Consider the following 27,500-nt stretch of genomic DNA (forward strand, 5'->3'; position numbering starts at 1 on the left):
GCCTATGTCAATCTCACCAATAAGGTACATGCCGATCCAGTCGCCAGCATCCACCTCCTCCTTGATGTCCCAGCTGACGGCGATGTCCTCTGATTGACCAATGGCGTAGTGGGAGGAGCTAGCAGTCAGGGCGGAGCGACAGTGCGAGGTGAGCAGGTCGGTGTCACTGGTGGAGCGCGGAGCGCGACCTCGCTCCTGGAAATGCATTGTTGGTATTCACATTTTTCAACCATTCAAGGTTCAACTTTATTTTTGTCAGCAATACCAACGATAGCCTCAGAGACTGCAGGCATTTTGTTTTCAAAAGAGACAAAAACGCCTGGGCGAGACATGATAACTCTTCCTACATCTGGGCCTCTTCCGACTTCCAAGGTGTTACCAATGATACAAATTAAGGCTATGTTCCATTTAGTGTACAGTGGTTCTCAAACAATCCTCCATTTCAATTTCAAGGGCCCCATAACTCTGAGAATGTACAAATAAGTCAGGGTACACTCTCAGAGTTCCACACCAGGGCCATTTGGAACCCACTCAAGGACTCTTTGAGACCACTGGACCACTGTAGCAGTGTTTCCAGTGAGCCAACATGCACAATAGCAGCACCCTGACTCTGTTTGACCAGAATGGAATAGAGCCTTCATTAGTATTATCAATAGCACCTGTGAAGGAAGTCGGAAGAGGCCCGGAGGTAGGACGAGTTATTTCCAAATTGGCATATCTGCATAGAGCCTATAACAAAGTAAAAGGTGCATGACTTCATGGGACAAATGTGGGGTGGGGTGGGGTTCGATTTTGTTTCGCAATGTCCCGCCCCATTGCATACTGGGCCCTGGTTATATAATATTATTATATATAGCCTGGTTCCAGGCTAATCTGGTTGGCTCGTCACCACTTCGGCCGTGAAGTCCTCCCACAATTGAGAGGGGACAGACTTAATGTGCCTGGGGCAATATGCATTGCAAAGGCAGATGAGGGCTGGCTATGCAAGGCTACATGCAGACAGCCAGACAGGGGTGATATGGTTGCTTTCTCTTTTTTCACATTTGGATGCTGCTCCATCTGCTGCATCAGCAAACGTGCTGCCGTTACATCCCAATAGGGACAGAATCCTAACCCTATTCAAAGTGTGCCACCACACATTTGCATCTTGGGAGTGAGAATGCATTTTCTGTTTTTCTTTGTATTACGAAAAATACATTAACCATGTCAGCCTGTCTGTGTCAGCCTGTCTGTGTTACAAAATTGCAGTGTGCTGTGAACCGGTCTGAAGCGGATGATATCGCTACATACATGTGGTAGTATTGTTTTGTAGTCATCAGGCAGGAACAAATCAATCTGAATTTTCCCTCAAACCGGAAGAATAACAATAAAAGCTCTCGTAGCCTGCAGCTTTTATTGAGAAAAATCAGTTTGAGGGAAAAGGCAGTTCCAGATTATTGTTAACTACAAAACATTACTACAACATATACATCCGAAAAGGAATGCTGCCCTATTTAAAAAATATATTTGTATATTTTATACATTTGAAAACTTGAAATGGAACAGTGACTTTTGGTACTGTTTTTGGTAGCATACTTACTTTCTCTTGAGCCCCATTGCCCCCGCCGGCAGGGGCAGCGGCTGTCCACCGCTGCCCCCGCTCTCCACCAGCTCTCAGCGGGTAAATGGAGACCCAATTGGTCTCCCGTTTCAACTCAGATGTTTGTTTGTTTTTTTCCCCCTGGACCCCCCTGGGATTTAAGAGGTTTTAAAGGCATACTAGGTTGCATCGCAGATCTGTGTGTGTACACACACACACACACACACACACACACACACACACTCCCCCCTCGGCCCCTCCACTTTCTGACAGGTACAGTATCAAAGTGACTCTAAATAAAGTGTTGTACCCTGCCCTTTTTTTCTTCTTTCTAATCATTTGTTCGGCCCCAAAAAATGTTTTTATTGTCATGATGTTAGCTTTGTCCGAGACTTAAATGTCTTCAAAAAGTATTTTTTAAAGACATTTAAGCCTCGGACAAAGCCAACATCATGACAATAAAAACTGGCTGCGGTTTTTTATATTGATATAGGCTATTGTAAGTTTAATTGATCATATCTTATCTTATAATAATGTCTCTACCAGGCGATTAAAAACTGTCTGCATATGTTTTGTAACACAGAGGGAGAGGGAGATGGAGAGGAAACAGATTTCCGATCTCAGTGGTGCTTGTGCAACTTGACGCATGGAATAAAGTATAAAGATATAAGGATAATCTGACTCTGATTATAAACCGCTTGAACTGCAGCTTCTATTCTGAAACCAAAAATCTACAAGCTTGTTTCATGTTGGTAGCCCTGAACTGTTTTACGCACTTTCTCCATTTACAGACCTTACACATTCCGATTTCAAATATAAAGTGCTCACCCCAGGGCCATGGATGTTACAATTCTGCTCGGGCGGGTATCAGCACCCATATCTACCGTATTGTTCAATAAAAAGCATTAATCCGATCAGAACAGATAGGGGCACGTAGTTGAAAGCCTATGGTGGAAAAACATTATATTGGAAATCTTATAGTGCCATGTGAACCATGGCTAAATTGTCTCGTATTTCTTAAAAATAAATCAACTTTCCAAGGGCGAGTGAACGATTGCGTAAAAAAACATATTTAGCCACTTGCCTGAATGCCCAAACCCTGTCAAATAAATCACAAAAAAGGTCAAGCTCTAGCACCACGAAAAAAAAGGTGTAAAGCAAAAACCTGTGGCCTTGCTTTACAACAATGTTATCAAGTGCGCTGTTTGATGACGTTGTGTAGCGGTCATAATGGGCAAAAGAATAATGCGTTTTATATTAACTGTACAATATGTGAAGACATTGAGGGCGGGATAATATACCTAGAACCTTGGCAGTACTTATGAATAGTCTGTGGAAGTGTGGAGGCAAGTGGATTGCTGGTAAGCTCGGCCATAGCAACCAGACACCACATCGACCCTATTCTGATAGTGGGATAAAGTCAAACTATGTTGCCGTTTACATTTCGATAGACTTTGATTCTTGAAATAAAAATAGTTTTTTTGATGCAGTTGTATATCGTTACACTCCTAATGAAAACTGTTTTGGACGATATGTATAGCAGCATGATTTTACAGAAAAAGTAAAGTGCTTTTTTTCCCCCAACCACTTGTGCTGACCTGCGGGATGCCATTGTGGAAGTCCAGCCTCTGGAAGTGTTCTGGGTTTAAACTGTGACGGTTCACGTCTCTCTTCCCCCGGCGGCGTTTCTGAGATGGGCGAGATGGAGACGCCATGGTTGAACTCACTGGCCTTCACTGATGCACTACACTGTGGAGAGAGAGGCAGAGAGAGAGAGAGAGACAAAGAGGCAGATGTTGTGAGCTTGTTGATCGGCTATTTCTGCGGTATATATTTGGTATAGATGGGGGGGGGGGGGGGTGAGTACTCCAAGTACAACTGTAACACAGGTATGTTTAAACTTAAAGATGGAGTGCCGTGATTTTTGTATATTTTCCAGTTTTTCATGTGTTTTGTGAGGTGGCAGTACTTCATTAGACCCCTTGGTGTGGTTCTTATGTGCAATGATGATGTCTTCCCTTTGTATTTAGGGTTTCTTTCTTTCTGACGGGCCACCCCCAGGTGGTGAGAGTGGGCGACTGTACCTCCTCCCCATTGACTCACAGTACAGGAGCACCACAGGGTGTTCCCAGTCCACTCCTGTACTCCCTCTATATACACGACTGTGTGGCCTCACACCCTACAAACACCATCGTGAAGTTTGCTGATGACATGGTGGTGGTGGGGCTGATCAATGAGGCAGCAAACAGAGAGGAAGTTACCAACTTAGAGTGGTGGTGTGAAGAGAATCATCTCCTGATAAATGTCTCCAAGACCAAGGAGGTCATCGTGGACTACAGGCGGGGGAGGGATGCACAACCTACTCATTTTCAACGGTGCTGTGGTGGAGAGGGTGCGGAAACCTTCAACTACCCAGGGGTGAACATCCATGAAAAACTCAAATGGGAGGCACACACAACTGTGGTGGTTGCAAAAGCGCAACAGCACTTATATGGACTCAGGCGCCTCAAGAAGTTCGGCCTGAGTCCACAAATCATCAAGAACTTCTACCGAGGGACGATAGAGAGCCTGCTGACGAGCAGCTTTACCAGCTGGTATGGGAGCTGCACTGACAAGGACCAGAAGGCTCTCAGGAGGGTGGTGCGCTCAGCCGAGCGCATCACTGGATGTTGGCTGCCCAGTTTGGAGGAACTGTACACTCAGCGCTGTCTCAGGAAGTCCCTGAGGATCATAAAGGACTCCACACACCCCCAAAATGTTATTTTCATGCTTCTACCCTCAGGGAAGAGGTACCAGAGTATCAAAGCCAATACAAGCAGACTGAAGAACAGTTTTCTCCCCCAGGCTGTAAGACTGCTTAACAAGCCTAAATGAACAATGAACATTTTTGTGGTATTATGGCCTTGTATGCTGATCTTGAGTTATTTTAGACTTATCACCCCCTCCCCCTTTATCATACAACAACAGCTGTGGGTGCAGCTTCAGTTCAGGTGGATCACCACCCACCAGTAAAACCGGGCATACTTAATGAACTGGTGAGCTTTTACACTTTCTGTACACTTTTATGAAAAAGTGCAATACATCGGTCATTTGCCTTTTTTCCATCAGTATCAGTAGTTATGCAGTCTATCCATCTGATTTTAAAATAACGCTTCACACACCCAAGACTCTTGGGACTATGGAATGAAATTCCCATTGCAATCAGAACTGCAGACTCACTCCGAATCTTCCAACGTAGTCTAAAAACTCACCTCTGCCTACTAAATTGTAACAGTCGCAGTCCCGCCCCCTTTCATGACGACACCAGGCCCAGGAAATAGTTTCCAATGCATTTTTCCCACAGACATTTCAAAACGTATTTATTACAAAGAACTAAGAAAAACAAAAAAAAAAGTGTTTTAACCTGCCGTTTTCTTCTTCTTTCTAATTATTTGTTCAGCCCGAAATATTTTGTTTGTTGTCATGATTTGTCACGACAAGAGTTGGCTTTGTCCACGGCGTAAACGTCTTTAAATAAATACTTTCTGAAAAGTCTATGAGGAAAATGAACTGGGATTTATTTTCCGGGTCTCTCGAGGGGGCGGGACTGCGACGCTCTATAGCACTCACCCCTTCAGACTCCCTCACCCCCCAACACTCACCTTTACAGACTCCACTACACACTGGAATCCTATGGTTTCAATGTAGGCTACATGTATATTGTTAGTATAGAGAAGCGGATCCCAAACCATTTTGGCCATGCACCCCTTGTACCTCCCGAGTCCCGACCTAGCTACCTACCTACCCCCCCCCCGCACATGGAAATATAAATTTAAATTGTATAAATATATAATTGTATAAATATATAATTGCATAAGCTATATACTGTAGAGACATATTTCCTTTTTATCCACATATGCACATAATATATTAACCTGAATATGGCATAGTATATGCAGTATAGGCTATATTCTGCATATACTTGCCATATATTGGCATTATGTTAACATATATTTGAAATACAACCATAGCACCACCATTAGCTTTTTCATGTTGCGCACCCCCTAGAAGGTGCTCGTGCACCACAAGGGGTGCACTCACCACAGTTTGGGAACCACTGGTATAGAGTGATGCTGGTTCATTGTCTCTCTGCATTATGTATGTGTTTACCTGGCTTTTAATGTCTGCTAAATACCAAAATTGTAAATTAAACTACTTCTACTTCTACTACTACTACTACTACAATTTGCAATTTAGGCATTAAGACACTCTTAATCCAGAGTGATTTACAGTAAGCAAGAACAACATGGTAATACATAGAATACATAGAAATAGTCATCAAGGATCACTATTGGATGGGGATAGGGGGGGGGGGGATTTTGACTGGTTGAAGACCAAGCTTGCTGCGGCATTCTGGATCAATTGCATGCCGGAAGGCCATAGAGAGTTACAATAGTCAAGTTTTGATATGACTTATATCTGGATAAGCTGGGCTGACTCCTGGGTGAGGAAGGGTCTAATCCTTCGAGTGTTATAGAATGTAAACGTACAGGATCGAGTGACCGCTGTGATGTGTGCCTTGAATGAGAGCTGACTGTCCAGGACAACACCAAGGTGTTGGAACACCAAGGCTGTTGGAACCGAAGTTACCAGGGTGTCGTCTATGGAAATAGTTCTCAGGTTAGCTTACTTATAGCTATACTACCACTACTACTATACCAGTAAGACGCCCTAAAGGGTGAGGTTGCGTGCACGCATCAGCCTGGGTGACAGGCTTCAGACTGCTGGGCGAGCGCTGGCGCTTTGGCATGGGGGGTCGGATCAACATAATGGAATTCATTCTGTAGCCTACTGGCCATATATAGTATGGAGCGTGTCTTGAGTGTACAGGGTTTGTTGAGGTCAGTTCAACATATGGAATGTCAGAATGGGTCAGCTCCATATATGGAGATCTAAGGGTGGCAGCAGGGGCAGTGACTTGAGTGTACAGGGTTTGATGAGGGCCCAGGTAGGGCCGGGCCTTAATTTTCAGGCCTGTTGAGAACTCTAGTTTTCGCCAGCTGCCGGGCGCGGTTGCACTAAAACTTTGAGGTGGGCCCGTCTAGAGATTTAATGGACAGGTATTAGTCAAAAGGAAGGACAGATGGGGAAGGATCAACATATGGAATGTCAGAACAGGTCGGCTCCATATATGGAGATCTAAGGGTTTGAGGTCAGATGTAGAGTTGCCAACCAATATTGATGACGTCAGGGATCTCCATATATGGGCATTCTCATATATGGGCTTAATATTGAATCAGGAATCTCCATCCCTGATGATGTCATGTGATGTCTAGAGGCATGACCATATATGGAGGCGTGGGGTGACGGACTCACTGACAGACTTTTTCATAGTAGGCTAAATGCGACCTACAGTCGCAAACTCGCAATTACTATTACTCAGTGCCGAATCAACCCCTCGGAGGGCCCTGGCGCTACACCAAATCAAAATAAGGCCCCATGCACGTGCGCTTTGCGCGTGTGCATGTGATTTGCATGCGTGTTACGTAACACAATCAAGAACGACACTTTTTGCGTCTGCGCGCCCAGTGAATGAACGTGCGTGTTCAGCGCACCACCAGTACCATTGCTCCCATAGAGTTATAAGGCTGATCCCAGACACTGGATCTGCTATTTTAGAGTCTCCTCCCACAGAGTGGTTAAGAAAACATTGGACAACAAAAAACACTAGCTGGGGTTCCTGCGTTGCGTTACACATCGGTGACCGATACGGTTTCGACAGAAGCAACAGTTGTACCTATATCTGAAATAGTCTCGCACAGGGCCATGCAAGCTGTATGCTGCAGGCCCTTGCTATTACTACTACTACTACTATACTGCTAGGCTACTAATAATAATAATAATAATAATAAAACATTGTAAATATGTTCACTTTCTATAGACACATCTACTAAAGAGTCAGAATGTCCATTCTTGGGCTCGGGTGGCAGTGCCCACCACCACAGAGGTTGTGGGATCGAATCCACCACCACGGTGGTCTATACTCTATATTGGCCCATGCTCGGAAGGGAAGCCGTGCAGGGAGGGTGATGTCCCTGCAGAGCTGGGTGCTCTACAGTACGTGCTCCTCCTGGTGGGGGCTCCTCACTGGCAGGAAGAGTCAGTAGCATATAGGCCCTATGGCATAGGCCTATAGCCTACAGCAGTGATGACACACGTGTGGGGAGGATCCATTTGAATAATGACAAAATTGTGGAGAAAAGGGGGAAAAAGGCAAAAAACAATAGGTAGATCTAGGTGTGTAGGTGTGTGTAAATAGTCAAAATCCGAACTGCTGCGGGAAAAACAAACTTTGCAATAATAATATATTAAGCTATAAAGCTGAAGCTATATTAAATGTCATTTCTTTCCATCTTGGTTGTCCTAAATCTCTTCCTCCCCACCCCGAAAGTGACAATTAAACTTACGGAGTTTCAATTATAAATAGCAGTCAACTCAGGGCCATCCCTTCAAAACACACAGCCCGATTTACACTTGCTTTGCACGCAATGCCTTCGCGGCAAATAGCATATCTAAAGCTCACGGTGGGTCAATCACAGGCAGCACGCATTGTGAGATCTTGAAGATCGAGAATGAATCAAGACTCACAAGCTCGCCATCTATAGCCGCTGCCTAGTAACATGCGTTTTTTCCCCCTAAGCCCCTATAGAACAAACCCTGAAAATAGCCGATCTACAAGCTCACAAGGCTCCGCAGCCGCGATGCGTTGTGAGCTTGTAGATCTGCTATTTTCAGCGCGCACCGGCTCGATCAAGCATCTGACATTATTCTAAGCCTTTAGAATAAACGCTAGCGCGCGTCGCCATCTCCCCGCACAGCCAGTAAAAAAAAAGAAAAACATTAACCGCACAGATCGCAGATCTGTAAAGCAACCTTTCATTTTCATCCTGCATGTGACGTGAATTGTTGTCGGATCAAGCATGTTATTTAATTTACAGATAGCCTACCTGGCTCAGAATGCTCCAGGGCCGGTCGATCATGGTCCTTCAACGGCCGCTTTAAGGCGCCCCATAGCCCGGGTCGATCCACCTCAGCTCGGCTGCCTGCGCGGGACCGTTGTCCCGCATCTTGTCACGGACCAGCTCTGCGTGGTCCCGTCGTAAGGTTCCAAACCCTTCCCTTCCTCCGGTTCCGGTCCCGTTGCGGTGGTGAAGCCTACGTAATCCGGTGTAAAAAAAAACAACAACTCCGACCTCGATCGGTTTCAAGCGAGGATGCGGAGCAGGGTTTGTTTGGCTGCTGATGCTGCTGCTGCCACCCGGTTACACACAGAAACGTTCGTCTACCCGATTGTGTCCCTGTCTCGTCTACGAGAAGTGCTCGTTGCATGCTGCGCAAATGTTTGCGTCGGTCATTTGAGGCTAGTTTCGTTGTAGGTTACGTTACGCGTGAAACGGTGACGGTGGATTCTGGGTCTTATTTAGTTGCAGAACGATGGTGGGGTCACAGAATTCGACAGGTCACGAATATCGGTGCGACCCCCCCCCTGTAAAAGCTCGGCAACACAAACTGCATCATCATCATCATCATCAATTTCATCATCATCCTCCTCCTATACGTCATGTTGGTGGTTCGATCCAATTCCACGCTCAGACTTTTAATCAATATTTGTATGATTGGGTCATCCTTGTAAATGTAGCCTATTATTAGCCATGCAGGCATATAGGCTATTTAACATCTAATTGTTCATTGTGGCCATTTAAGATATCTTGCACAATATTATGTTCATACACTAATACAAATTACATGTCTATAGGGCGCTAAACAGAACAATTAACCTTATTGAAGCCCCCCCCCCCCCACACACACCCCCCTCAAGGATGAGGGACACAATAATCCATTGAATAATCACATCATTTATTAACACAATTTAACAAGTTATGGCCAGTGCGACAAACTATTGTCTCTGTGTGAACTGTGTTCCAATATGGATCCAAAACAATGTTGTTATTATTTAGTCACAAGCTCTTGTTAATAATTTTTCATTGGTTCAATATTCACCCCCATTATTTTTTCTATATTTAATTTCTTGTTCCAGTAGCCTATTGGAACAATACATATGAAAACCAGAACAATATGTGAATTGTGAAGAATATTGTCTGAAAATACAGGTTTTCAGTAGGCCTATGTAACACCCAACTGAAGTGCTTACAAAAGTGGATTTAGAGTTTTTTGGTTTTTACACTAGATGGCGCACCGACCATAGAACTCTTCTCACCAAAAACGCTCCCTTGGTATGGATTCTCTTCCTGGTTTTGCTGCAGCTTGTGTTGTTCCGTGGCCACTTTCAATGTTTGATGGCCGCTAGCTAGTAGCTACAGATCACATGCAGTTACTGAAAATCTTCACAAAGGCGCAACAAACGGCTCTCTCCTGGTGTGCAACCATGTAAGAGCATCATCTAGCATAAAAAATAAATACGTCATCGGCAGGGAAAGCCATTGGGGAAAAGGACATCAAAGACGACATCGCAGGCAAAGTACAATGTTGGGAGCTTGATAAAACATTAATTCGAAGTTGTGCTATGCATAATGATAGTTGGATCGGCAATTCACAGCCACGAGCGAGATGGCGCGACAATGGAGGGCAATCACTTCCGGGGCGGCCGGATGAGGGCTGCTCTTCTCTGTTTATGTTGCGCATTTCATTGGCACTTGCCTCACATTACCGCCTATATGGTAACGGGAGGGAATCGGTTAAAATATTATGAAAGGCATTATTTTCACTGGCCACACTGTGGTTTAAAAAGTACGCCTGGGCCACCGGGCCATTTATGACACACTATGACACAACATGACTCTCCTGCCAAGGTGTTTGCAAAGCTGAAATCCCAACTTCAGAGGGACCATGATCCTCTCAATGAAGTCACCTCAAAGTCTGATATATTTACCAAGCCTCGTTGTTTCCTTTAAGAAACCTCTTTCTGAAGATGAAGTGCTTGCTCTGAAGAGAGATCAGTACTTCAAAAATGTCGTCAGTGGGAGGAGAAAACAGACCAAGGGCCATGGAGTGCGTGTTTTTTTAAAGAGGCTTCATCGGTCTCCAGCCAAGGTCTTCGTTCACATTAAAGAGAGGGAGAGGAACAGACACATTCAAGAAGGTTGCAAGAAGAACGAACCCAAGAAGGCAAACTCAAAACTTATTTGTTTCTCTATTGTAAATTGCATTGATTTTAAATTAATTTCATTTAGATGTTTGTGTGCATTTAATTTATATTTGTGTGTATTTATGAATCACAATGATGCTCCAAAATTGAGGCGCACAGGACGGGTCAACCTCCACAGCCTTTTACAAGCATGTGATGGAGATCAAAACCTCCCTGAATGATGTCAGAAGTGTTCTTGAAAGTGCTGAGCCTGTCAGTGAGTCCAGATTGGAAGGTGACCCTGGTGAGGATATCCAGCCTTTTGTGGTGAAGCCACTACTTGTCAATTCACCACATGTCCGCATCAGAAAGATGCGTGACGATGTGCATAAAGTGCCTGCTAAGCCCTCTGAAGACACACACCAACAGGTCAAGGTCACTGGGGTTAATTTTGACAAAGTGGATGCTGAAGTCTGACTCCAAAGGCCTCTATGTTGATGGAATCCGCAAGAACAATCAGCATTGGCACAGTAGTAGCATTGTAAAGAGTTTCAAGACTCCGAATTGCCACGATAGTTTTTAAAGAAGTTCAGCAAAATATTCTCTGCAGACTGGAGAATGTTATATAACTTCATGTCAGAATCAATAAGAGACACGAGCAGTAAAGTCAGACTTGTCAACCAGTCTGTGAAACAGAAGAGGCCAAATGTTGGCCACACAGCTGTCTCCTGCACTCCTAATGGACACACAGCTGTCTCCTGTACTCCTATGGCCTTTGCCAAGACCAGTAATAACCAGTGGTGGAAAGACTGTACTGTACTTAATTTTGAGGTATTACTTTACTTGAGTATTTCCAATGTTCAACACCTTTACTTCTAACTCACTACATCTCAGAGGAAAATATTGTACTTTTACTCCACTACAATTATTTGAACACTTTTAGTTACTAGTTACTTTGCAGATTTGGATTATTACAAAACATACATTAACAGGTTCCGTCCATCCGATGTGCCCACACGTCATAAGCAATCCAACAGACGGATAGATTTTTCAGTGGGACTCCAAGGCCACCATATGCTTCGCTTCGTCCGGTCACTTTCCTGGTTACCGCTGCAAAAATAATGCCTCGTCTGTCCTAATCCAGGGTGCTCTCCGTGGTTTTGATCTGATGGATATACTAAGCTCTTCATTTCTGACTTCTCAACTGCCTCTCGTTCAAAATATGAACGCAATGGATTATTTAGTGATATTATGGAAACGAGAGCAAGGTAAGCAAGCAAAAAATATCTCCCTTCTTTTCCGGAACAGAAGGGGGGGAGGGGGGGCTTTACAGAGTAAAAGCGGCCATGTCTTCCCGCCCCCCCAAGCTTCTATTTTGAAGGAATCCCGGCGCTGATTGTGTTAATGGACCAAATGTTTGACAGGGGTCTGCATCCAAATGTTAAGTACTAACGCCAGCTGTCAGCATCATACTCTGTGTGCTCTGTTGATGATGTCATCGCATCATGCGATGATGTCATTAGATCGATGGTCTGTCCCTCTCTCAGCTTCAAGACCGCTAAATTCACACTCCACCTGGGAGAGAGAGAGGGGGAGAGAGAGTCAGAGGGGGAGAGAGAGAGACAGACAGAGATATAGACAGACAGAGGCAGAGAGAGAGGTAGATAGATAGAGACAGACAGACAGACAGACAGACAGACAGACAGACAGACAGACAGACAGACAGACAGACAGGGGGAGAGTGTGAGAGAGACAGAGAGAGACAGAGAGAGGGAGAGAAAGACAGAGAGAAAGACAGAGAGAGAGAGATACATGTGATTTCCTTACTTATAGATCTGTCACAATATGACATTTTACTTGACAGTTCATTGACATACAAATAACAGTGATTCCGCTAGAGGGCGCTCTTCACCAACATATTGAATGATGCTATGACTTCATCATCAAATGTTTCCCCGCCATCCACTTCCATTATAAGCGCGATCTTTGGTTTTTCTCGGAATTGGAGGAATTGAGGCTCAGACTGAGGTGTTTGAACAGAATGTCGATGTTAGGCGGTGAATTTCGGGTTAGACCCTGTTGCTATGGGCAGCGGCGAGGGACATTAGACTAAATTGCGGGTGGCAGTCAATATATATTTTTAAAGTAATTTTATAATTTTTTAAAACAAAAATAAACAAATCTAAGAAATTCCATAAATAAAATAAATAAATAATTCAAGTAGTGGATAAGGCCAAACTACAAGCTCCTAACGGTCTCTGGTTGAATAGAATAGAACAGAATAAAACAGTGTACCAACCTTTTGGTATTAGGGTCTCTGGTTGACGCAGTATAAATATAACCTCCTGTCTTACTTCCTGTGACTGGGATTTTAATCTGCAACACAAAGCAACCATCATCATCATACCATGATAATCCATACTCCCACTTTGTAAAGACACCTATAGTGTCACTGTTACTTTACCCCAGAATATCATATGAAGCAAATATCATATGAAGCAATTAATACCTGGGCAGTATGTGGGTCGACACGGTTGCTTCTGTCTGTAAGGTGGATGTTGTACACTTTTAGAGGCGGGGCTCCCAGTCTTTCCATGGCAACGGGACACGCCTCCAGCTGTTCCACAGCCAATCTGTGGTAATCCGACCTACTGAAGTTCTCTGATTGGACAAAGTGCAAGAACAGGGAGGAGAATAATGACTAAAATCATAACTTTAGTAGCACGATGGCAAAGTAGCAGATCTATAAACTGGTGTAGTTTGGGCTTTAGGCAACGTTATTAACTGCTCATATCACACACAAGCGGCAAGGTGCGGCGAGCTGCAATTTCCAGATTTTCCACAGTAACGTTTTTTGTGACGTAATGTAAACTGATGAGTTTCCACGGTAACAATAACTGTTTTTGAGACTTGATGTAAAGCGGCACGTGCGTACACACACACACACACACACACACCAAACTCACACACACCAGAGCGGGCTAGTGTCACTCAAGTGATTTACAAGTTCACAGCGCGTCGCCTCCGCAGCGCGTTGTAAACTTGTAGATCTGATCAGTTATTTGGCCACGTGACACATTGTAGGACAGAGCATATATTGGAATTCAATCAACACACACATATTGCTTAATTCAATCAACACACACACACACACACACACACACACAGTACTCACTCTGTATGAGGTAATACATGGTTCCCACTCCTCCACCCGTCAGTAAGGTGGTGAAGATGGTTAACTGTTGTAGTTTACTGGTAGACACCCTCATTACTGGTGGGCGCGCATGCACACGCACACACATACACACAATTCAACCCAGGGGTAGAAAACATTTAAACATTAATTTAGTGTTGAGGGGTCTTTGAGGGGCTCACCACCAGCAAAAATGATTTAATATAGTTAACTATAGTCACTATCAGTTTAACTACTTGAAACCCATACATAATTTATTTGAAAATAGCAGATCTACAAGGTCACGTCTTGCACGGAGCGTGTAAATCTTCTATTTGGATATTTTAGATCTTAGATCTTGAATAGAGTTCGCCAAAGTATCACAACGTGGGGCGTGGGGGTCCGCAACACATTAATCTGGGGGTCCTTAGCCCTGGTTATATAGAAGTGTATATTTGTACGTCTCTAAATGTTCTGAAAATGGTGGACCCTATTGTAAACAAGTGTAATGCTTCATGGTGTCGTCCAAAGTTAACAAATGTACTGTAATTCTGCAAACTGTTAATACTTGTTACTTGCTAAATACTTTCAATCAATCAATCAAAAGTCCACGGAGTTAGCATGATTCTGGACCATGGCTATAGGGGTCCTTTTAGCCCTGGTCCAGTGCTTGACTCGCTGTAAGCACTGGACCAGGGCTAGGGGTCCTTAACACTGAACCACTGAATATTTCAAAGTCACTCTGTAGGTCATAAAACTGATCTACAAGTGTCACGATATGATTTAAACAAGATTTGACAACATTAAATAAATGAATAAAAGCAAACCGTTCAATACACTTTACCTTCCTTTGGAGTTTGGAGATGTTTACACCATAGAGTAGTTTACATCCATAGCATAGCATAATGGTTTACATGGAGTCCCGTCGCATCTTGATGACGTCGGCGAGCGCGTCAAGCGTCAGTCTCGTGTTCGAGATTGGCGTGCATCAGAGAAACTTCCGGCCTTCAAAATACAATGCAACGATACCAAACGAAAAAAAGTTCACTTTTATAGTTTTACAGTTTATTAATATATTTGATTAAAGTTCCTGAGAACATTAACAAATAATAAACATGAAATAAGCAAACACAATTCAGTTTCTGATGGATAAAACCGAAATTTAACTCAGAGATGAAAAGAACATTAACGTTTGAACATATATATGAATCCAGGGTTCAGTAGATTTATTTTTCTGCTATTAAAGGAATAGTTCACCCAAGAAATTACTAATTTTTAATCAAAAATGAACAGTTACTCACCCCATGAGATAGTTGTAAAAAAAAATTGTACACAGTAATTAACATAATATTTTTGGGGTGAACAATTATAGGTCCAAGCTAAGTGTTCATAAAAGCATCTGCTGGATATCACTACTGCCAGGCAGAAACTAATGTTTATTTTTCAGGAAATTAAATATGTTTTTTCAGGAAGTGACAAAAACAATACTGCCTCACCAAAGTTGGTATTATGACTATTCTCAGATACAGTACTTGCATGAGAGGGGGAGAGGGGGTGTAGTTACCTGCTTTAGCAGATAGAGAGCCCAATGGCGCTATTGTCAGAAGCATGCTTTAATACTTCTCATTTGTCCAATATCCTTTTTTTCCAATAGCATTGATTTGTGCAAAAAATAGTAAATACAAAACCTGAAAAATTGAGTTAGCTGCATTATTTTCTGCTGGACAGCGACAATATTAAACAAAACTATTATCACTGATCCAAACTCATTTCATAATCGCGTTTATTTAATTTACAAATAAAGGACAGCCACAAAGCTGCTCTAAAACACAAACTCATGTAAACGTCCCATTAACCCTAAGAGAAAGACATCCCATAATGAGCATGTGTGTGTAATGTGTGACGTGAATTATTTTCTGCCCATGATATGCAATTTTTGTAAATTATGCTCCCATTCATTTAAAAATTGACGATAAAGTAGGGTAATGCTTCTAGTGCTTGAGTGAAGACCCGCCCTCGCTGCCCTTCCAGCCAAAAGCATTCGTTTTACGGTTGCTTTTCGGGGGCCGGAAGTTCCAACATAGTCCACTTGCCGGAATGTGAACCCAGGCATGTTGAGTACACCAAAGTTTTATGTTAGAAATGTTGAGTATGGGTCCCCAGCATGTAGAAACTACCGGATGCTAATTGACATAATATGTGACCATACCATTAACAACCTATAAGGGGGGGGGTTCTTTCCCCTTTATAGGTTGTTAATGGTATGGTCAGATATTATGCCAATAATGAAAATTGCTCAACATATGCAAGTTCAAAACGGGTCTGTCTGTAGAAACCTCTAAGTGACGTCGTCACCGTTCCCTACGTCCATTTTGTTTTGGTTAAACCCATCATGGTATGGTAGCCTATATGAAGACCTCCACTGCACTGCTAGAAAAAACGGATTTCTTCCAGGGGAGTTTGTACCATGTTGGTGTCACATAATATACAAAGGTCCAAAGATAGGCCTGTCAGAATTATTACATAAACGCCTAATCACAATTATTTTCGTTTCCATGTTGACTTTTTCAAAAAATTGCAGAAATAGCAGATCTAGGTTACAACATGGAGGTGTTGTAAGCTTGTAGACTATTTCCTCTATTTTGTAATTTCTTTGGAAAGAACAAAATATAAAAAATGTGTCAGAGATTTCTTTGTATATTGAAGCTATTTGCCATTTCTACCCTGTGTAATTTGTGATTATGAAACCTAAAAGTTAAACAGAAATAAAAATTGTAACATTCCAATGCTAAATGCAGAAAACACAATTAAATACAATTGTTTGTTTGACAACTAATTGCCAACTCAAACAGCCCTATCCAGACATAATCTGAGGCCACAGACACCTGCTTGTTTCACAGCTTTTGACTGGACGAGGGTCAATGGAATGCATTTGGTTCAGTCCGCATCTTGGTACGTCTGGTTAGTTCACCTTCTTTGGTTTTTGGTTCTTCCACATGACAACTCCAGTGAAAGCTCCTGTGCAACACACACACACACACACACACACACACACACACACACACACACACACACACACACACACACACACACAGTTTGTAATTATCTTTACATTGTGAGGACATTTTGCAACAGTGATTTTACGAATGCAATCTTTACACGTTGTGTTTGCCATTGTTTTTATGTGTAAGCATCTACATGCTGACGAGCTTGTCGATTGGCTATTTTTCTGAGCAGCGGCGAAATACATCCGTCCTTGCCGTGAAAAAGGTCTACTGATTTAAAAGGAATTTGTAGAATCGGCCTCATGGGTTAAATGAAAGTACTAAGTAAGTACCGTAAATGTTTCTTTCCAGCAGTGTATTCACTCACCTATACAGAGAAGACCAAGTACTGCAACGATACCAGGAATGATGACTGAATGCTCTCTGGGTAGAAAGTACCTGTGCAGCTCATGATCACTGTCCACGAAGGGCTTGAAATATTAACATTATTATTATTATTATTATTATTATTATTATAGTAGTAGCAGTAGTAGTATAGTGGATGCTGTAAGCAACACACTATTATTCTAGGTCAGAGAACTTTTATGCCAGCTAAAGTAACATGTTTTTTGTTAACATTTTTGTTCATTGAGAACAATGTTATTTTTTGCTTTTTCTTTAACCCTGGAAGTCAATTTTCAGTCTCGACTCCCTATTCTGATTGGACAATATAATGTCCAGACAGGAGTGACATCACAATATGTAATATAAATGTCAAGACAGAATTCATCAAGAACAGTACTTTCTAGTATAAACTCATGAATTACAAGTGTGTAATGGCTTCCCACATGAAGAATGAATACATCAGTGCAACCGCTCCATTAGCTTATTATTTGTCATACATTTTGTGAAATTGTGTTTACTAATTTACCACTTTGTTTTGTGAAATAACTATTGGATTTGCTTAATGTTTGTGATATTCTTGTGTAATAACATAATTCAGTTACATTAAGTGTGATATGTTTATGTACAGTATTAATATAATGTGCACTCACCAGAACAATGACCCAGACCGAATAATATGTAAACAACAGCAAACTGAAGCAAACCAGTCCTACGCCTACTGCTTGATCTGTCCCTGTAGCCTAGAGAGAGAGAGAGAGAAAGAGAGAGAGAGAGAGAGAGAGAGACACGCACAATGTGTAATAATGTGTTTTGGCTATACATACATGTCAATGTCATTACACCTAAATCTCAATAAGTAGCCTGCAGCCATCCATCAGTGGTGTCAATATCAGTGTCATTAACCACAGAAAAGAGCATTTAGGCTTAACTCCATCGTATGGGGATGAGTTTGACAAGTATAAACAAGGGTGTTTCTCAAAGCAGAATTAAAACATGATGCTGCACAGCTTTCACACTATTTATATGATCACTATCTCTGATCCATAGCATAGATCTGGATCATAGCTATATGATCACATGAACAGTCTAATGGACATATGGTTAATAAATCAATGTAAAGATGTTTAGTATGATAATTGAGTGTACAGTTTAAAGTCTTACCATTTCTAAATGTAACTTCGGAACGGAGCTCTATTATGCTTCTTCGACTACCAGCGTCAAGACAACCCCTGACAGAAACTACAACACTTCCGGTGGTAGACTTAACAATAAAAGCTAAAAAATAAAAGACCATATTCTATTTCTAGATTCAATAAACGTAAAGTGAAATAAATAAGCTCACACAAGTTTATGAACATGATATAACATCCACTATCAAAAAAATTGTAAATGGTATCAGAAGGCGTTTAATAGTGGGGTTTTTTTATAGAGTTTATATTATTAGACTGATATTTTTTCTCCACAAAAAACATGGTTGGTTTTGCAGACTATTCTATATATTTAGGCTGGTTTGTGTGTCCATGTTTCTCATTATTTGAAATGCAGTATTATGCTAGTATATGCTATTACTGTATGTAATTACAGTCCCAGAGAGGACGTAGGCTATAGGGCCTTAGTCCTACATGATATTAATTTTGTATTCATCCTTAGGACCCCAAATCACACCTTGGAAAGCATGAGTGGCTATTTCAAACAAGGTGGTTTTTGACTAGCAGGAATTGCCTGTCATAATTTGACCCCCCAGTATTAGGATGTATTAGGATATGTCTAGTGAGGGAAAAATGCATAAATCAAAGGACACCCTCACAACTTCTGTACATTCACACAATGTACAGAAGTTGTGATCGGGTGTCCTTTGATTTATGCAAAGCTTTGATTCGAAAAAGACAGTGTCTGTATTATTGAATACTAGCCAAAATATATAGGGCTTGCCTTAATTTGTTAATACAACAATAATCTAAATATGCATTTACTAACTTTAGTCTGCATTACAAAATGTGTAGAACAACTTTATTAAAAAAAAAACTAACACAAGCAAATGAGAGTACATTAAAACAAGACTTGAGATCAATGTAATTAACTCAGAACGACAATTGCTATAAACAGGTGGGTTTTCATTCAAGGCGGTTTTGAGTGAGCGAGGGGGTGTCTCTGGGAGTGCATTCCAGAGGGAGGGGGAAGCCACAGAGAAGGCGGTTCGGAGCCTGGTCTTGGGGGCCTCCAGGAGGCCGGCATCACATGGACCCGAGGGAATGGGATGGGACATAGAGGTAGAGCCAGGTTGTGGAGTGCCTTATTTAGTTGGCGAGGAGCAGTTTTTAAAGTGGATTCATTATTAACTTTTTTATAAACTTTATGAACCTTTCCAAAGTTCATAGCCTACTGTATAACCTTTTTATTTTTATTTTTCAACTATTTTTTCTCATCCTCATTAATGAATACAATAAAATCAAGTAGGCTAATGTTACAACGATACTTTATACTTCTACTCCACATGATACGTGGTACTGAAAAGGACAGAAATATTTTGAAAGTAGGACTTTTACTTGTAACAAGGTTAAAGGGTTGTTTCCCTGGTTTAAATGTTGTTGTTCATGGTTCTATTGTTGACAGTGGCGTTGTATGTTCTCAGCCAAGCACAGGCAGTGCAGAATCCTCCATCTTTCTTTCTGCAGGTCTTCAGGAGACATGAGACCAAGCAGCTTCCCAGAGAAGAGCACCAGGTCCTGCATGAAGAGCCCCACGGCGCCTCTGGTGGCAGCGGGCATCTCGCGCACAATGCCAGAGTCCATGCGGAAGTCGATGTTCTTGGATCTGGGGAGGCCGGGTCCTCGCTCCTCTATCCATGTCAGACTCCTGGATGGGTGGACCGACATGACAAGTACACGTTAAAGCTGCTGTATGGGTGGACCTACACGACAAGTACATGTTAAAGCTGCTTAATGGGTGGACGACACAACAAGTACACATTCATTAAAGTACGGGTGGACCAACATGACAAGTACACATTCATTAATGGCCTATACTTAAACAATAGCAGATGTACAAGCTCGCAGTGAGCTTGTACATCTGCTATTGTTGCTTGTACTGATTTAGAAGGCTAGTCGGCCTCTAGTGGTCTTAATGGGATACATCAGGCAGGGTGTGCGTTGTCACCTGTTGTCCAGGGTTTGCAGCAGAGCGGTCATCTTCATATAGTTGTCATCCGGACGCTCCTCCATCCTGGCACTGGTCACTGACAACTCTCCGAACAGATCCACCAACCAGTCGAGACGAGAAATACCACTGAATGCCATGAAGCCAAAGTTGGAGTTTACAGCCCCACCTGAGAGAGACACACACGCAGTCACACGCACACACCCACATGGGCGGGGGCCGGGGGTGGCGTTTTTATGAAGTTTTGGCTATATTACAACATAGCCTACAGCTATTACAGCATCAATATTGCACTGTGATATAAAATAATGCATTCAATCGCACATACACACAGGTCTCACCAGTGAAATGCAGTGTTCCCTCCTGCAGTTGTTTTCCTGTCAGCTCTGTCTTCAGCTGCTTGTATTCTGCTGATAACAACCCTATGTGTTCCACATGAAGAACTAACCCTACACACACACACACACACACACACACACACACACACACACACACACACACACACACACACTTTGTTTGCATCTACATGCTGACGAGCTTGTCGATTGGCAATTTTTCTGAGCATATCAATGGCACGCAACTAAAGTGTAAACCTGATCTCTAAATGTCTAATCCTAATCCCAACCTGAATCTTTTTCCACACACCTTTCTCCTGGGCCAAATCCAACAGTTCCACAGCAGCCTTGTAGTTCATGGCCATGGGATATTCCACACACACATGCTTCCCTGTTTGCAAGAAGGTCCTGGAGAGAAGAGAGAGAATTATACATCCATAAACTGTAGCCTGTACAGTTATCTGTAAAACAGAGCACTTTACGGGTGCGTAACTCTGAGAGTATACAAATGGGTCCATTTGGTTCCATTTGTACATTCTCAGAGTTATGGGGGTCATTGAAATTAAAAGGTTTGAGAACCACTCTCCTACACTGACTAAACAACTTTTTCCACTTCTGCTTTTAGACTGCATTTACCAAGTTTAGCAGCAATCACTATACTGGCGTGCGCTATTTCTCCTGTTTGTTTGTTTGCCTCCTTCTAAACTCAACCACACATGCAGTGGCGATGGCACAAAGAACCTGCTCCTAAACCCAGTGGAACGTTGAACGCTACCTGACGTTCTCCTCATGTGTCGTGTTCTCAGTGCAGATGAAGGCCGCACGGATGTCTTCTCGGCTCAGGGCTTCCTCCAGCAACATCTGTTTCACTCCCTGTTGCGGTTCCACGCTGCGTCTGAGACATCAGAATGCAATTACAACAACCATTCATATAGAGCAGTGCATGATTCTCAACCTGTGTTAAGAATAAGAACATTACTGCATCAAAACTCAAAAGTAATCAACAGACTATACTATTAAAACGTTTTTATCAACTTTAACTATGTAACTATGTTGATGTATGATTGTGTTGATACTGGTGAAAATGATCAAATAAAGTACCCTATTTTGCTGGATATATCAGACTGTTTTTTTTCCAATGGAAATGTCCTAAAAACGAGACTATTTGACATTCAATGTTATTTTTTCCACAAATGAGTCTTGAAAAATGAGGGTAATTTTATAATCAAGTTATCGTATATTTGGCACTGGTAATTTGAAAAATAAATAAAAAAATAAATAAAAACAAAATAATAATAATAATACTTTTTGTTTACGAGGCCTTAAAGGCAATCTGATGTTTTATTTTAATTCATAGAGTATATGTTGTCCAATGTTCAACGTCAAAAACACTTTTTCGCAATTCATCGTCAACGTAAATGTGTAATGGTGACAGCCTAGATGTAGATATCTTACCTGGATATGAATCCTTTGAGACACAGTGTGTCTACAGTGCTGCCAGGCAGTGGTGCCAACATGTCTCTGATCCTCACTTTACCCACCGTGCCCACGCCCACCACCACGGCACCAAACATCACTGATCTACAAGACCTAGAAGAAACAGCACACTAATACCACCACAGCACCACAACATATCATCCGTGTACATCAGGGGGGCAGTCAGACAGATATTTTGTGAAGCTACTAAGGAAATAGGGATTTCCTGAAAGTTCATATAATGGCCTGTTGTGGCGCTGTCATTGGGCCCAAAAAACCCATAGCCCCATATAAGTATTTGGGCCCAACTTCACCTAGACTGTATTACCTTAATAGACATGGCCATGAATACTTTCTGCTTCCAGTCACTAGTTTAAAGTCTCATTTCTAATGTCATAATATTCTTTTTGGAAAATTATGGTCCCATTTATAAAATAAATGACCATGAAGTCGTGTATGTTCTGAGGGGCATGGCTACCGTTACAGTCTATGATCGGGATTCCCCACCCACTCGAGTTAAAATAAAAACCAACGGAGAAGAAGGGGGGAAGTCCCGCCTCGTTGTCTGGGCCAGCCAATGGCCAGCTGGGCCCAAACGGATCTAGAAAGATGGCGATGTACAATTCAAGGACTGACAGGCTTCATTTTACGTTCATGTTAGACCCGCGGAACGCTTTGTCCATATTTTTTACAGTCTATGGTATTTTGTTCCAAAAATGTGTTTTTCAAAAATCCACCTGTTGGTGGCACTATAACAGGCCAATGTGAAAAGGGTGGGATATATTCCTCAGCCTATAGGAACGTCTGTGAAAGATTTCACGTAAATTGCATGCTGCGTTCATGATTTGAGGCTTTTTGTTAAAATGGGCCAATCCTGCAAATGTTGAAAGCCAATGTTAGCCAATCAGGATGGAATATGAAATATCGGACAGATCTGTCTTGAGCACATGACTAATAGATACTGTGAAACGATTTGCTGGATTTTTGGACAAAATATGGAGTAATATAAAAATGTACAAAAAAGTTTTACAAAAACCGACCTCCTGGTGGCGTTAACTTATAACTGGGAAATTTGGGGCAGAGGTTCATCGTTGGCATCTAGGGAGTGTGTGTGCAAAGTTTGGCATCGACCGGGTTAACGGTGACGGATATTAGCTGCTGTACACAGACGGAAGGACACGGACACACGGACAGTCGGACACACACACGGACGGAGTGCAAAACATACTCTCTCCCCATGCCTTCGGCCTGGAGGAGACAAATATACTGACAGTACGTAATATTTAATAGTCAATATGGAATATTGATTATTAAATACTGCAATGTCTAAATATTGAATTTGGGGTGTCACTAACGTCACTTGACAGAGTAACAATAAACCAGAAGCTAACTTTTGTTTATACCGAGCTAAAGCGCTTGTGTGAGTAGTCAGCTGACATTTAAATCTGAAAAGTCTAGTTTAATGAAACTAGCGACGACTCCTGCACTGCATCTTTTACTACAGAGATATTATGCGTATAGGCCAGGGCACACAAATGGCCCTGCTGCTCCCATAGCCCACCTCTCTTTTAAACACACAGAGAGAGACACAGAGATATGGTCTCTCTGTCTTATCTGTGTCCAACAGTGATGCAAAATGTAACGGTTGAATCCGAAATACAAAACATTGTTAACAGTTAACAGTTGTACATTCATATGTCTGTTACTCCTTTAAAACGACATAATACTAATACTAATAATAATGGTAATAATAATATATATTTTTTTTAATCCTTATTTTACTGAGGACCACATGGGACCCACCTCAAGTACCACCATGGGGTACTCATACCTTGGTTTGAAAGCCAGGAGAGGAGAGGGGAGAGGAGAGGAGGGGAGAGTCCAGTGGTGCCGCAGTTCATCAATATCATATTGATACATACAGTTTAACCACAGTTACTGTAGGTCCTTTATACTTTATACAGAACTGAGTTGCACCGTAGCCTACTTGGAGCGTTCTTTGTCAATCTACACCGATGTCTTTGCCAAAAATAGTAGATCTAGCAGATCTGTCATATTGTGACGTACTGCTGTGAACTTGTAATTTGGCTATTTTTTACAGTATTGAAAAGTATATTTGCCACAATTGGGATGCTGGAGACTGAGTTCAATTGGTTAAACCAACGTCAAGTTTTACATTTACATAGTGTAAATATGATATAAATATAAGGTGATATAAAGTATCAATGTAATTCAGGGGTGCCGTGGATAAAAAAGGTTATTTACAGCCAGGGGAGACCTGAGAATATTCAAGGTTCAAGGTCTTTATTAATGTCCCAGAAGGGCAATTAGGTTTACAGCAAGAGTAGTGGTTTAAAACATACAAACAATACAGGACAATAACAGACATGAGACACCATAGCATAAACAGAGGTCTGTGCGCATAGTGAAGGTATAGAATCAAGATCAAAATCAAAAATAAGAAAGGCTACATTCAGAAAAAGGATGCTAGGATATTTGAGAAACACTGGCAATACATTTGCAACAGTTTGCTGCAATTCGAAACTGGCCCCTGTAAAAAAGGCAAAGTCCCCCCCCCCCCTTAATTTCTTTAGCTGTAGGCTATATGAATTCCTGTTTTTAGGAAACATTTGTACGTTTTTAAATGACTATTTTCTGATGAATTGAAAATTGAGGACCCTGACATATACACGCACGCACACACACACACGCACGCACGCACGCACGCACACACACACACACACACACACACACACACACACACACACACACACTATTGTAGGTTGCATTAATACATTATGGTGTTGTTTAAATATTTTCAGGCTGATTCCTATCATTCTATAGGACCTCGAGCTAGAGCATGAATGATGATTAGAAAATTGCTATAAATAAAAGTTCACATTGCAACCTATATAGTTAAAGCAATGTGAACAATCTTCTATTTTCTAATAACCAAAGTATAATATTAAATACCAAACACAGGAGTGTAAAGTAATTAAAACTGTTCCCAATTTTACTCATGGGGACCCCATAATTATGGAACCCACCCCAAGGACCGCCAGGGGTCCCCGGACCGGTTCGAAACCCTACTGCAGCATATATAGTAGCCTATTATAAAACCAGCCTTTAAATATACGATGTCAGCAAAATGCCAGCACGACCCACGAGACATGAAGATGAGAACAGTTTTAACCAAAAACACACACTAATAATATGTAATACTTCATCCATTCATAATTCACTCATCCAATCAAAACGTTCTTACCGTTAAGTTACGCAGCAACCGCGTTACGTTCTTATAACGTGTGATCGTTGTCAAACTATCAACAACTGTCAAGTGCGCATTCTGTGCACCTCTTTGAAGAAGAAACTTCCGCTTGTTTACTTCAAAATAAAACCATCTACATAAATATCATTATTTGAAAGATAAATTGTAGCCTATTGCAGGTTGTGTGTTAGAACAGTAGGGGGAGACACGACACAGAGCAGAAACTGAACAATTACACCCAGAAAGAAGAGACACCAAACCAGTGTCAGCAGTGAATTTACAATTAAAAACCATGATCAGTTTAGCTTGTGACATTAAATTATTTTAATGAGAAATGTACAGTGTCAGTAGACTACAGGGGCCCACCTGTGGTCTAAACTCTAATACACTGTTTCTCAAACAATAGCTAGGTCGGGACCCAGCTCGCATTATGACACGTTGTGCGCTTGTAGATCTGCTATATTTTAGGGTTACAGGCAAACATCTAATCTCTCTTTTGGGTCTCGGCCTGAAAAGTTTGAGAACCACTGGTCTAATACACAAAAAAGGTGTTTGTTACAATGGGTTTGTATAGGAAGGGGGCGGGGCAGCTAAAATTAATAATAAAATATCTAAATACTGAATCAAGCAACTTAAAAACTGTCTGGTGTTTTCATAAAAGTCTGAGTAGACAAAATAAAATTACTAAAAGTTTTTTTGAAAGTGATATATCCCTTTAAACACACCACAAGACAACTCTTTTAAATTAGTTGTTCTCAACCTGTGGCTCCCTACATGTTTTTTAATTTGTATTAATTTATAATATGAGTGACTGATTATCGTAAACGATACAGAGCCATCGCCCAACAATATCGCAGAGACAGTTAGTTTATTAGACAATTTTTATATGAGACGATTCTAAGATGACCCAATGTTATATTTTCCATAGAGAAATGACTTCTGCAACCCAGGGCATGAGCGAGCGCGTGACATCAGGACTTCGATACTCTATACCAGTAAGACGCCCTGATGGCGAGAAGCTACCTCACCGTAAAGGGCGGCTGCCGGTTACGGCTGTGCTAATGACTTTGGGACGGGCCCATCTAGAGTTTGAATGGACAGGTATCAGTCAAAAGGGAGACATCGAAGAGGAAGAACGGGTGGGGTCAGGGGTTGGATCAACATATGGAATGTCAGAACAGGTCAGCTCCATATATGGAGATCTAAGGTTTTGAGGTTTGAGGTCAGATGCAGAGTTTCTGGCTGGCTCCATATACAGTATGCAGGTGATGAACCAGTCTTCTCCATGTATGGCTATCCAGCTGTGTTTGATGAGGTCAGTGTCGTGATCTTCATATGGAGACGGCCATATATGGAGTGTGTCACGAGGCATGGCGGACTGGTGGCCATATATGGAGCGTATCACAAGGCGTGACGGACTGTAATGCTTGTTTTGAGGGCCGCGGGTCACAGGCTGAAAAGGTTGAGAACCATTGTTCTTAGTGAATGTCTTAGAATGTGACACAGATAAGTGTTGCATCTACATCCATCCATAAGGAACACTAAACCCAATAAAAAACTTTTAAGGCCTATTCATACTCAGTTTTAGGTGATAAGCTACTCACCTTTTTGGTGGTTATAGTAAAAACAGAAAGATGTGTTGGGGTGAGTGGTGACTGGTGAGTCACTTATCACCGCGACGTGACGTCATGTTGTAGTTTTCGGTGGTCACCTTATCACCTACAATTGGAGTATGAATAGGCCTTAAGTCTATTGTTTACTTACCCTGTGATGTCTTGAAGACATGGAATGAATGTCTGTTTGTAAGAAACGGTGAATGAAAATTCCACACTGAAGAAAATACTTGATGAATTGAAGAAATCAGAGACTAATTTCAACAGCAAAAACTATATGTAAAAGAAATCAGTTTGTAAACTCCAAAACATCAATACTGTACATAGCACAGTGAGTGTAGCAATATCACAATATAGTCCCTGAATTCAAAATTGTAGCCTACTACTG

General features: G+C 41.9%; 3 protein-coding genes across 5 annotated transcripts in view; all 3 read right to left on the minus strand.

The window, feature by feature from the left end:
• The window catches only part of hecw1b (HECT, C2 and WW domain containing E3 ubiquitin protein ligase 1b), a 38,139-nt gene extending 29,167 nt beyond the window's left edge, over positions 1-8,972 (minus strand). For all 3 annotated transcript variants that reach the window (XM_080778684.1, XM_080778685.1, XM_080778683.1), the window contains exons 1-3: positions 8,566-8,972; positions 3,178-3,328; positions 18-195 (exon numbers count right to left, since the gene is read on the minus strand). In XM_080778684.1, the coding sequence (XP_080634810.1) occupies positions 18-195; positions 3,178-3,294 (295 nt within the window). In that variant the 5' untranslated portion in view covers positions 3,295-3,328; positions 8,566-8,972. The remainder of the gene's footprint in view (positions 1-17; positions 196-3,177; positions 3,329-8,565) is intronic.
• A 481-nt stretch (positions 8,973-9,453) lies between these two features.
• On the minus strand, positions 9,454-14,843 carry coa1 (cytochrome C oxidase assembly factor 1). Its single transcript, XM_080777578.1, has 5 exons — positions 14,720-14,843; positions 13,879-13,974; positions 13,213-13,364; positions 13,003-13,079; positions 9,454-12,278 (listed from the first exon to the last, which is right to left on the minus strand). The coding sequence occupies exons 2-5, from the start codon at positions 13,970-13,972 to the stop codon at positions 12,152-12,154; spliced, it is 450 nt and encodes a 149-aa protein (XP_080633704.1). The 5' UTR covers positions 13,973-13,974; positions 14,720-14,843; the 3' UTR covers positions 9,454-12,151.
• A 4,534-nt stretch (positions 14,844-19,377) lies between these two features.
• Positions 19,378-25,548, minus strand: blvra (biliverdin reductase A). The gene is made up of 7 exons (XM_080778055.1): positions 25,497-25,548; positions 22,211-22,345; positions 21,531-21,650; positions 21,066-21,163; positions 20,762-20,869; positions 20,421-20,589; positions 19,378-20,120 (listed from the first exon to the last, which is right to left on the minus strand). Exons 2-7 carry the CDS (start codon positions 22,327-22,329, stop codon positions 19,865-19,867), a joined length of 870 nt encoding a protein of 289 aa, XP_080634181.1. The 5' UTR covers positions 22,330-22,345; positions 25,497-25,548; the 3' UTR covers positions 19,378-19,864.
• Between the last annotated feature and the right edge of the window lie 1,952 nt (positions 25,549-27,500).

This window comes from Protomyctophum bolini (genome assembly GCF_963924005.1).
Source record: "Protomyctophum bolini genome assembly, chromosome: 12".
Lineage (NCBI taxonomy): Eukaryota > Metazoa > Chordata > Actinopteri > Myctophiformes > Myctophidae > Protomyctophum > Protomyctophum bolini.

Coding starts and splice junctions, on each gene's coding strand:
- coa1 (XM_080777578.1), bottom strand. CDS start 13,972: ATGAGGGTGTCTACCAGTAAACTACAACAGTTAACCATCTTCACCACC. Junction 13,365..13,878: donor CATGTATTACCTCATACAGA/GTGAGTACTGTG, acceptor TTGTCCAATCAG/AGAACTTCAGTAGGTCGGAT. Junction 13,080..13,212: donor TCGACCCACATACTGCCCAG/GTATTAATTGCT, acceptor TTTGTGTTGCAG/ATTAAAATCCCAGTCACAGG.
- blvra (XM_080778055.1), bottom strand. CDS start 22,329: ATGTTTGGTGCCGTGGTGGTGGGCGTGGGCACGGTGGGTAAAGTGAGG. Junction 21,651..22,210: donor CTCAAAGGATTCATATCCAG/GTAAGATATCTA, acceptor CTGATGTCTCAG/ACGCAGCGTGGAACCGCAAC. Junction 20,590..20,761: donor GGGAACACTGCATTTCACTG/GTGAGACCTGTG, acceptor TGTCTCTCTCAG/GTGGGGCTGTAAACTCCAAC.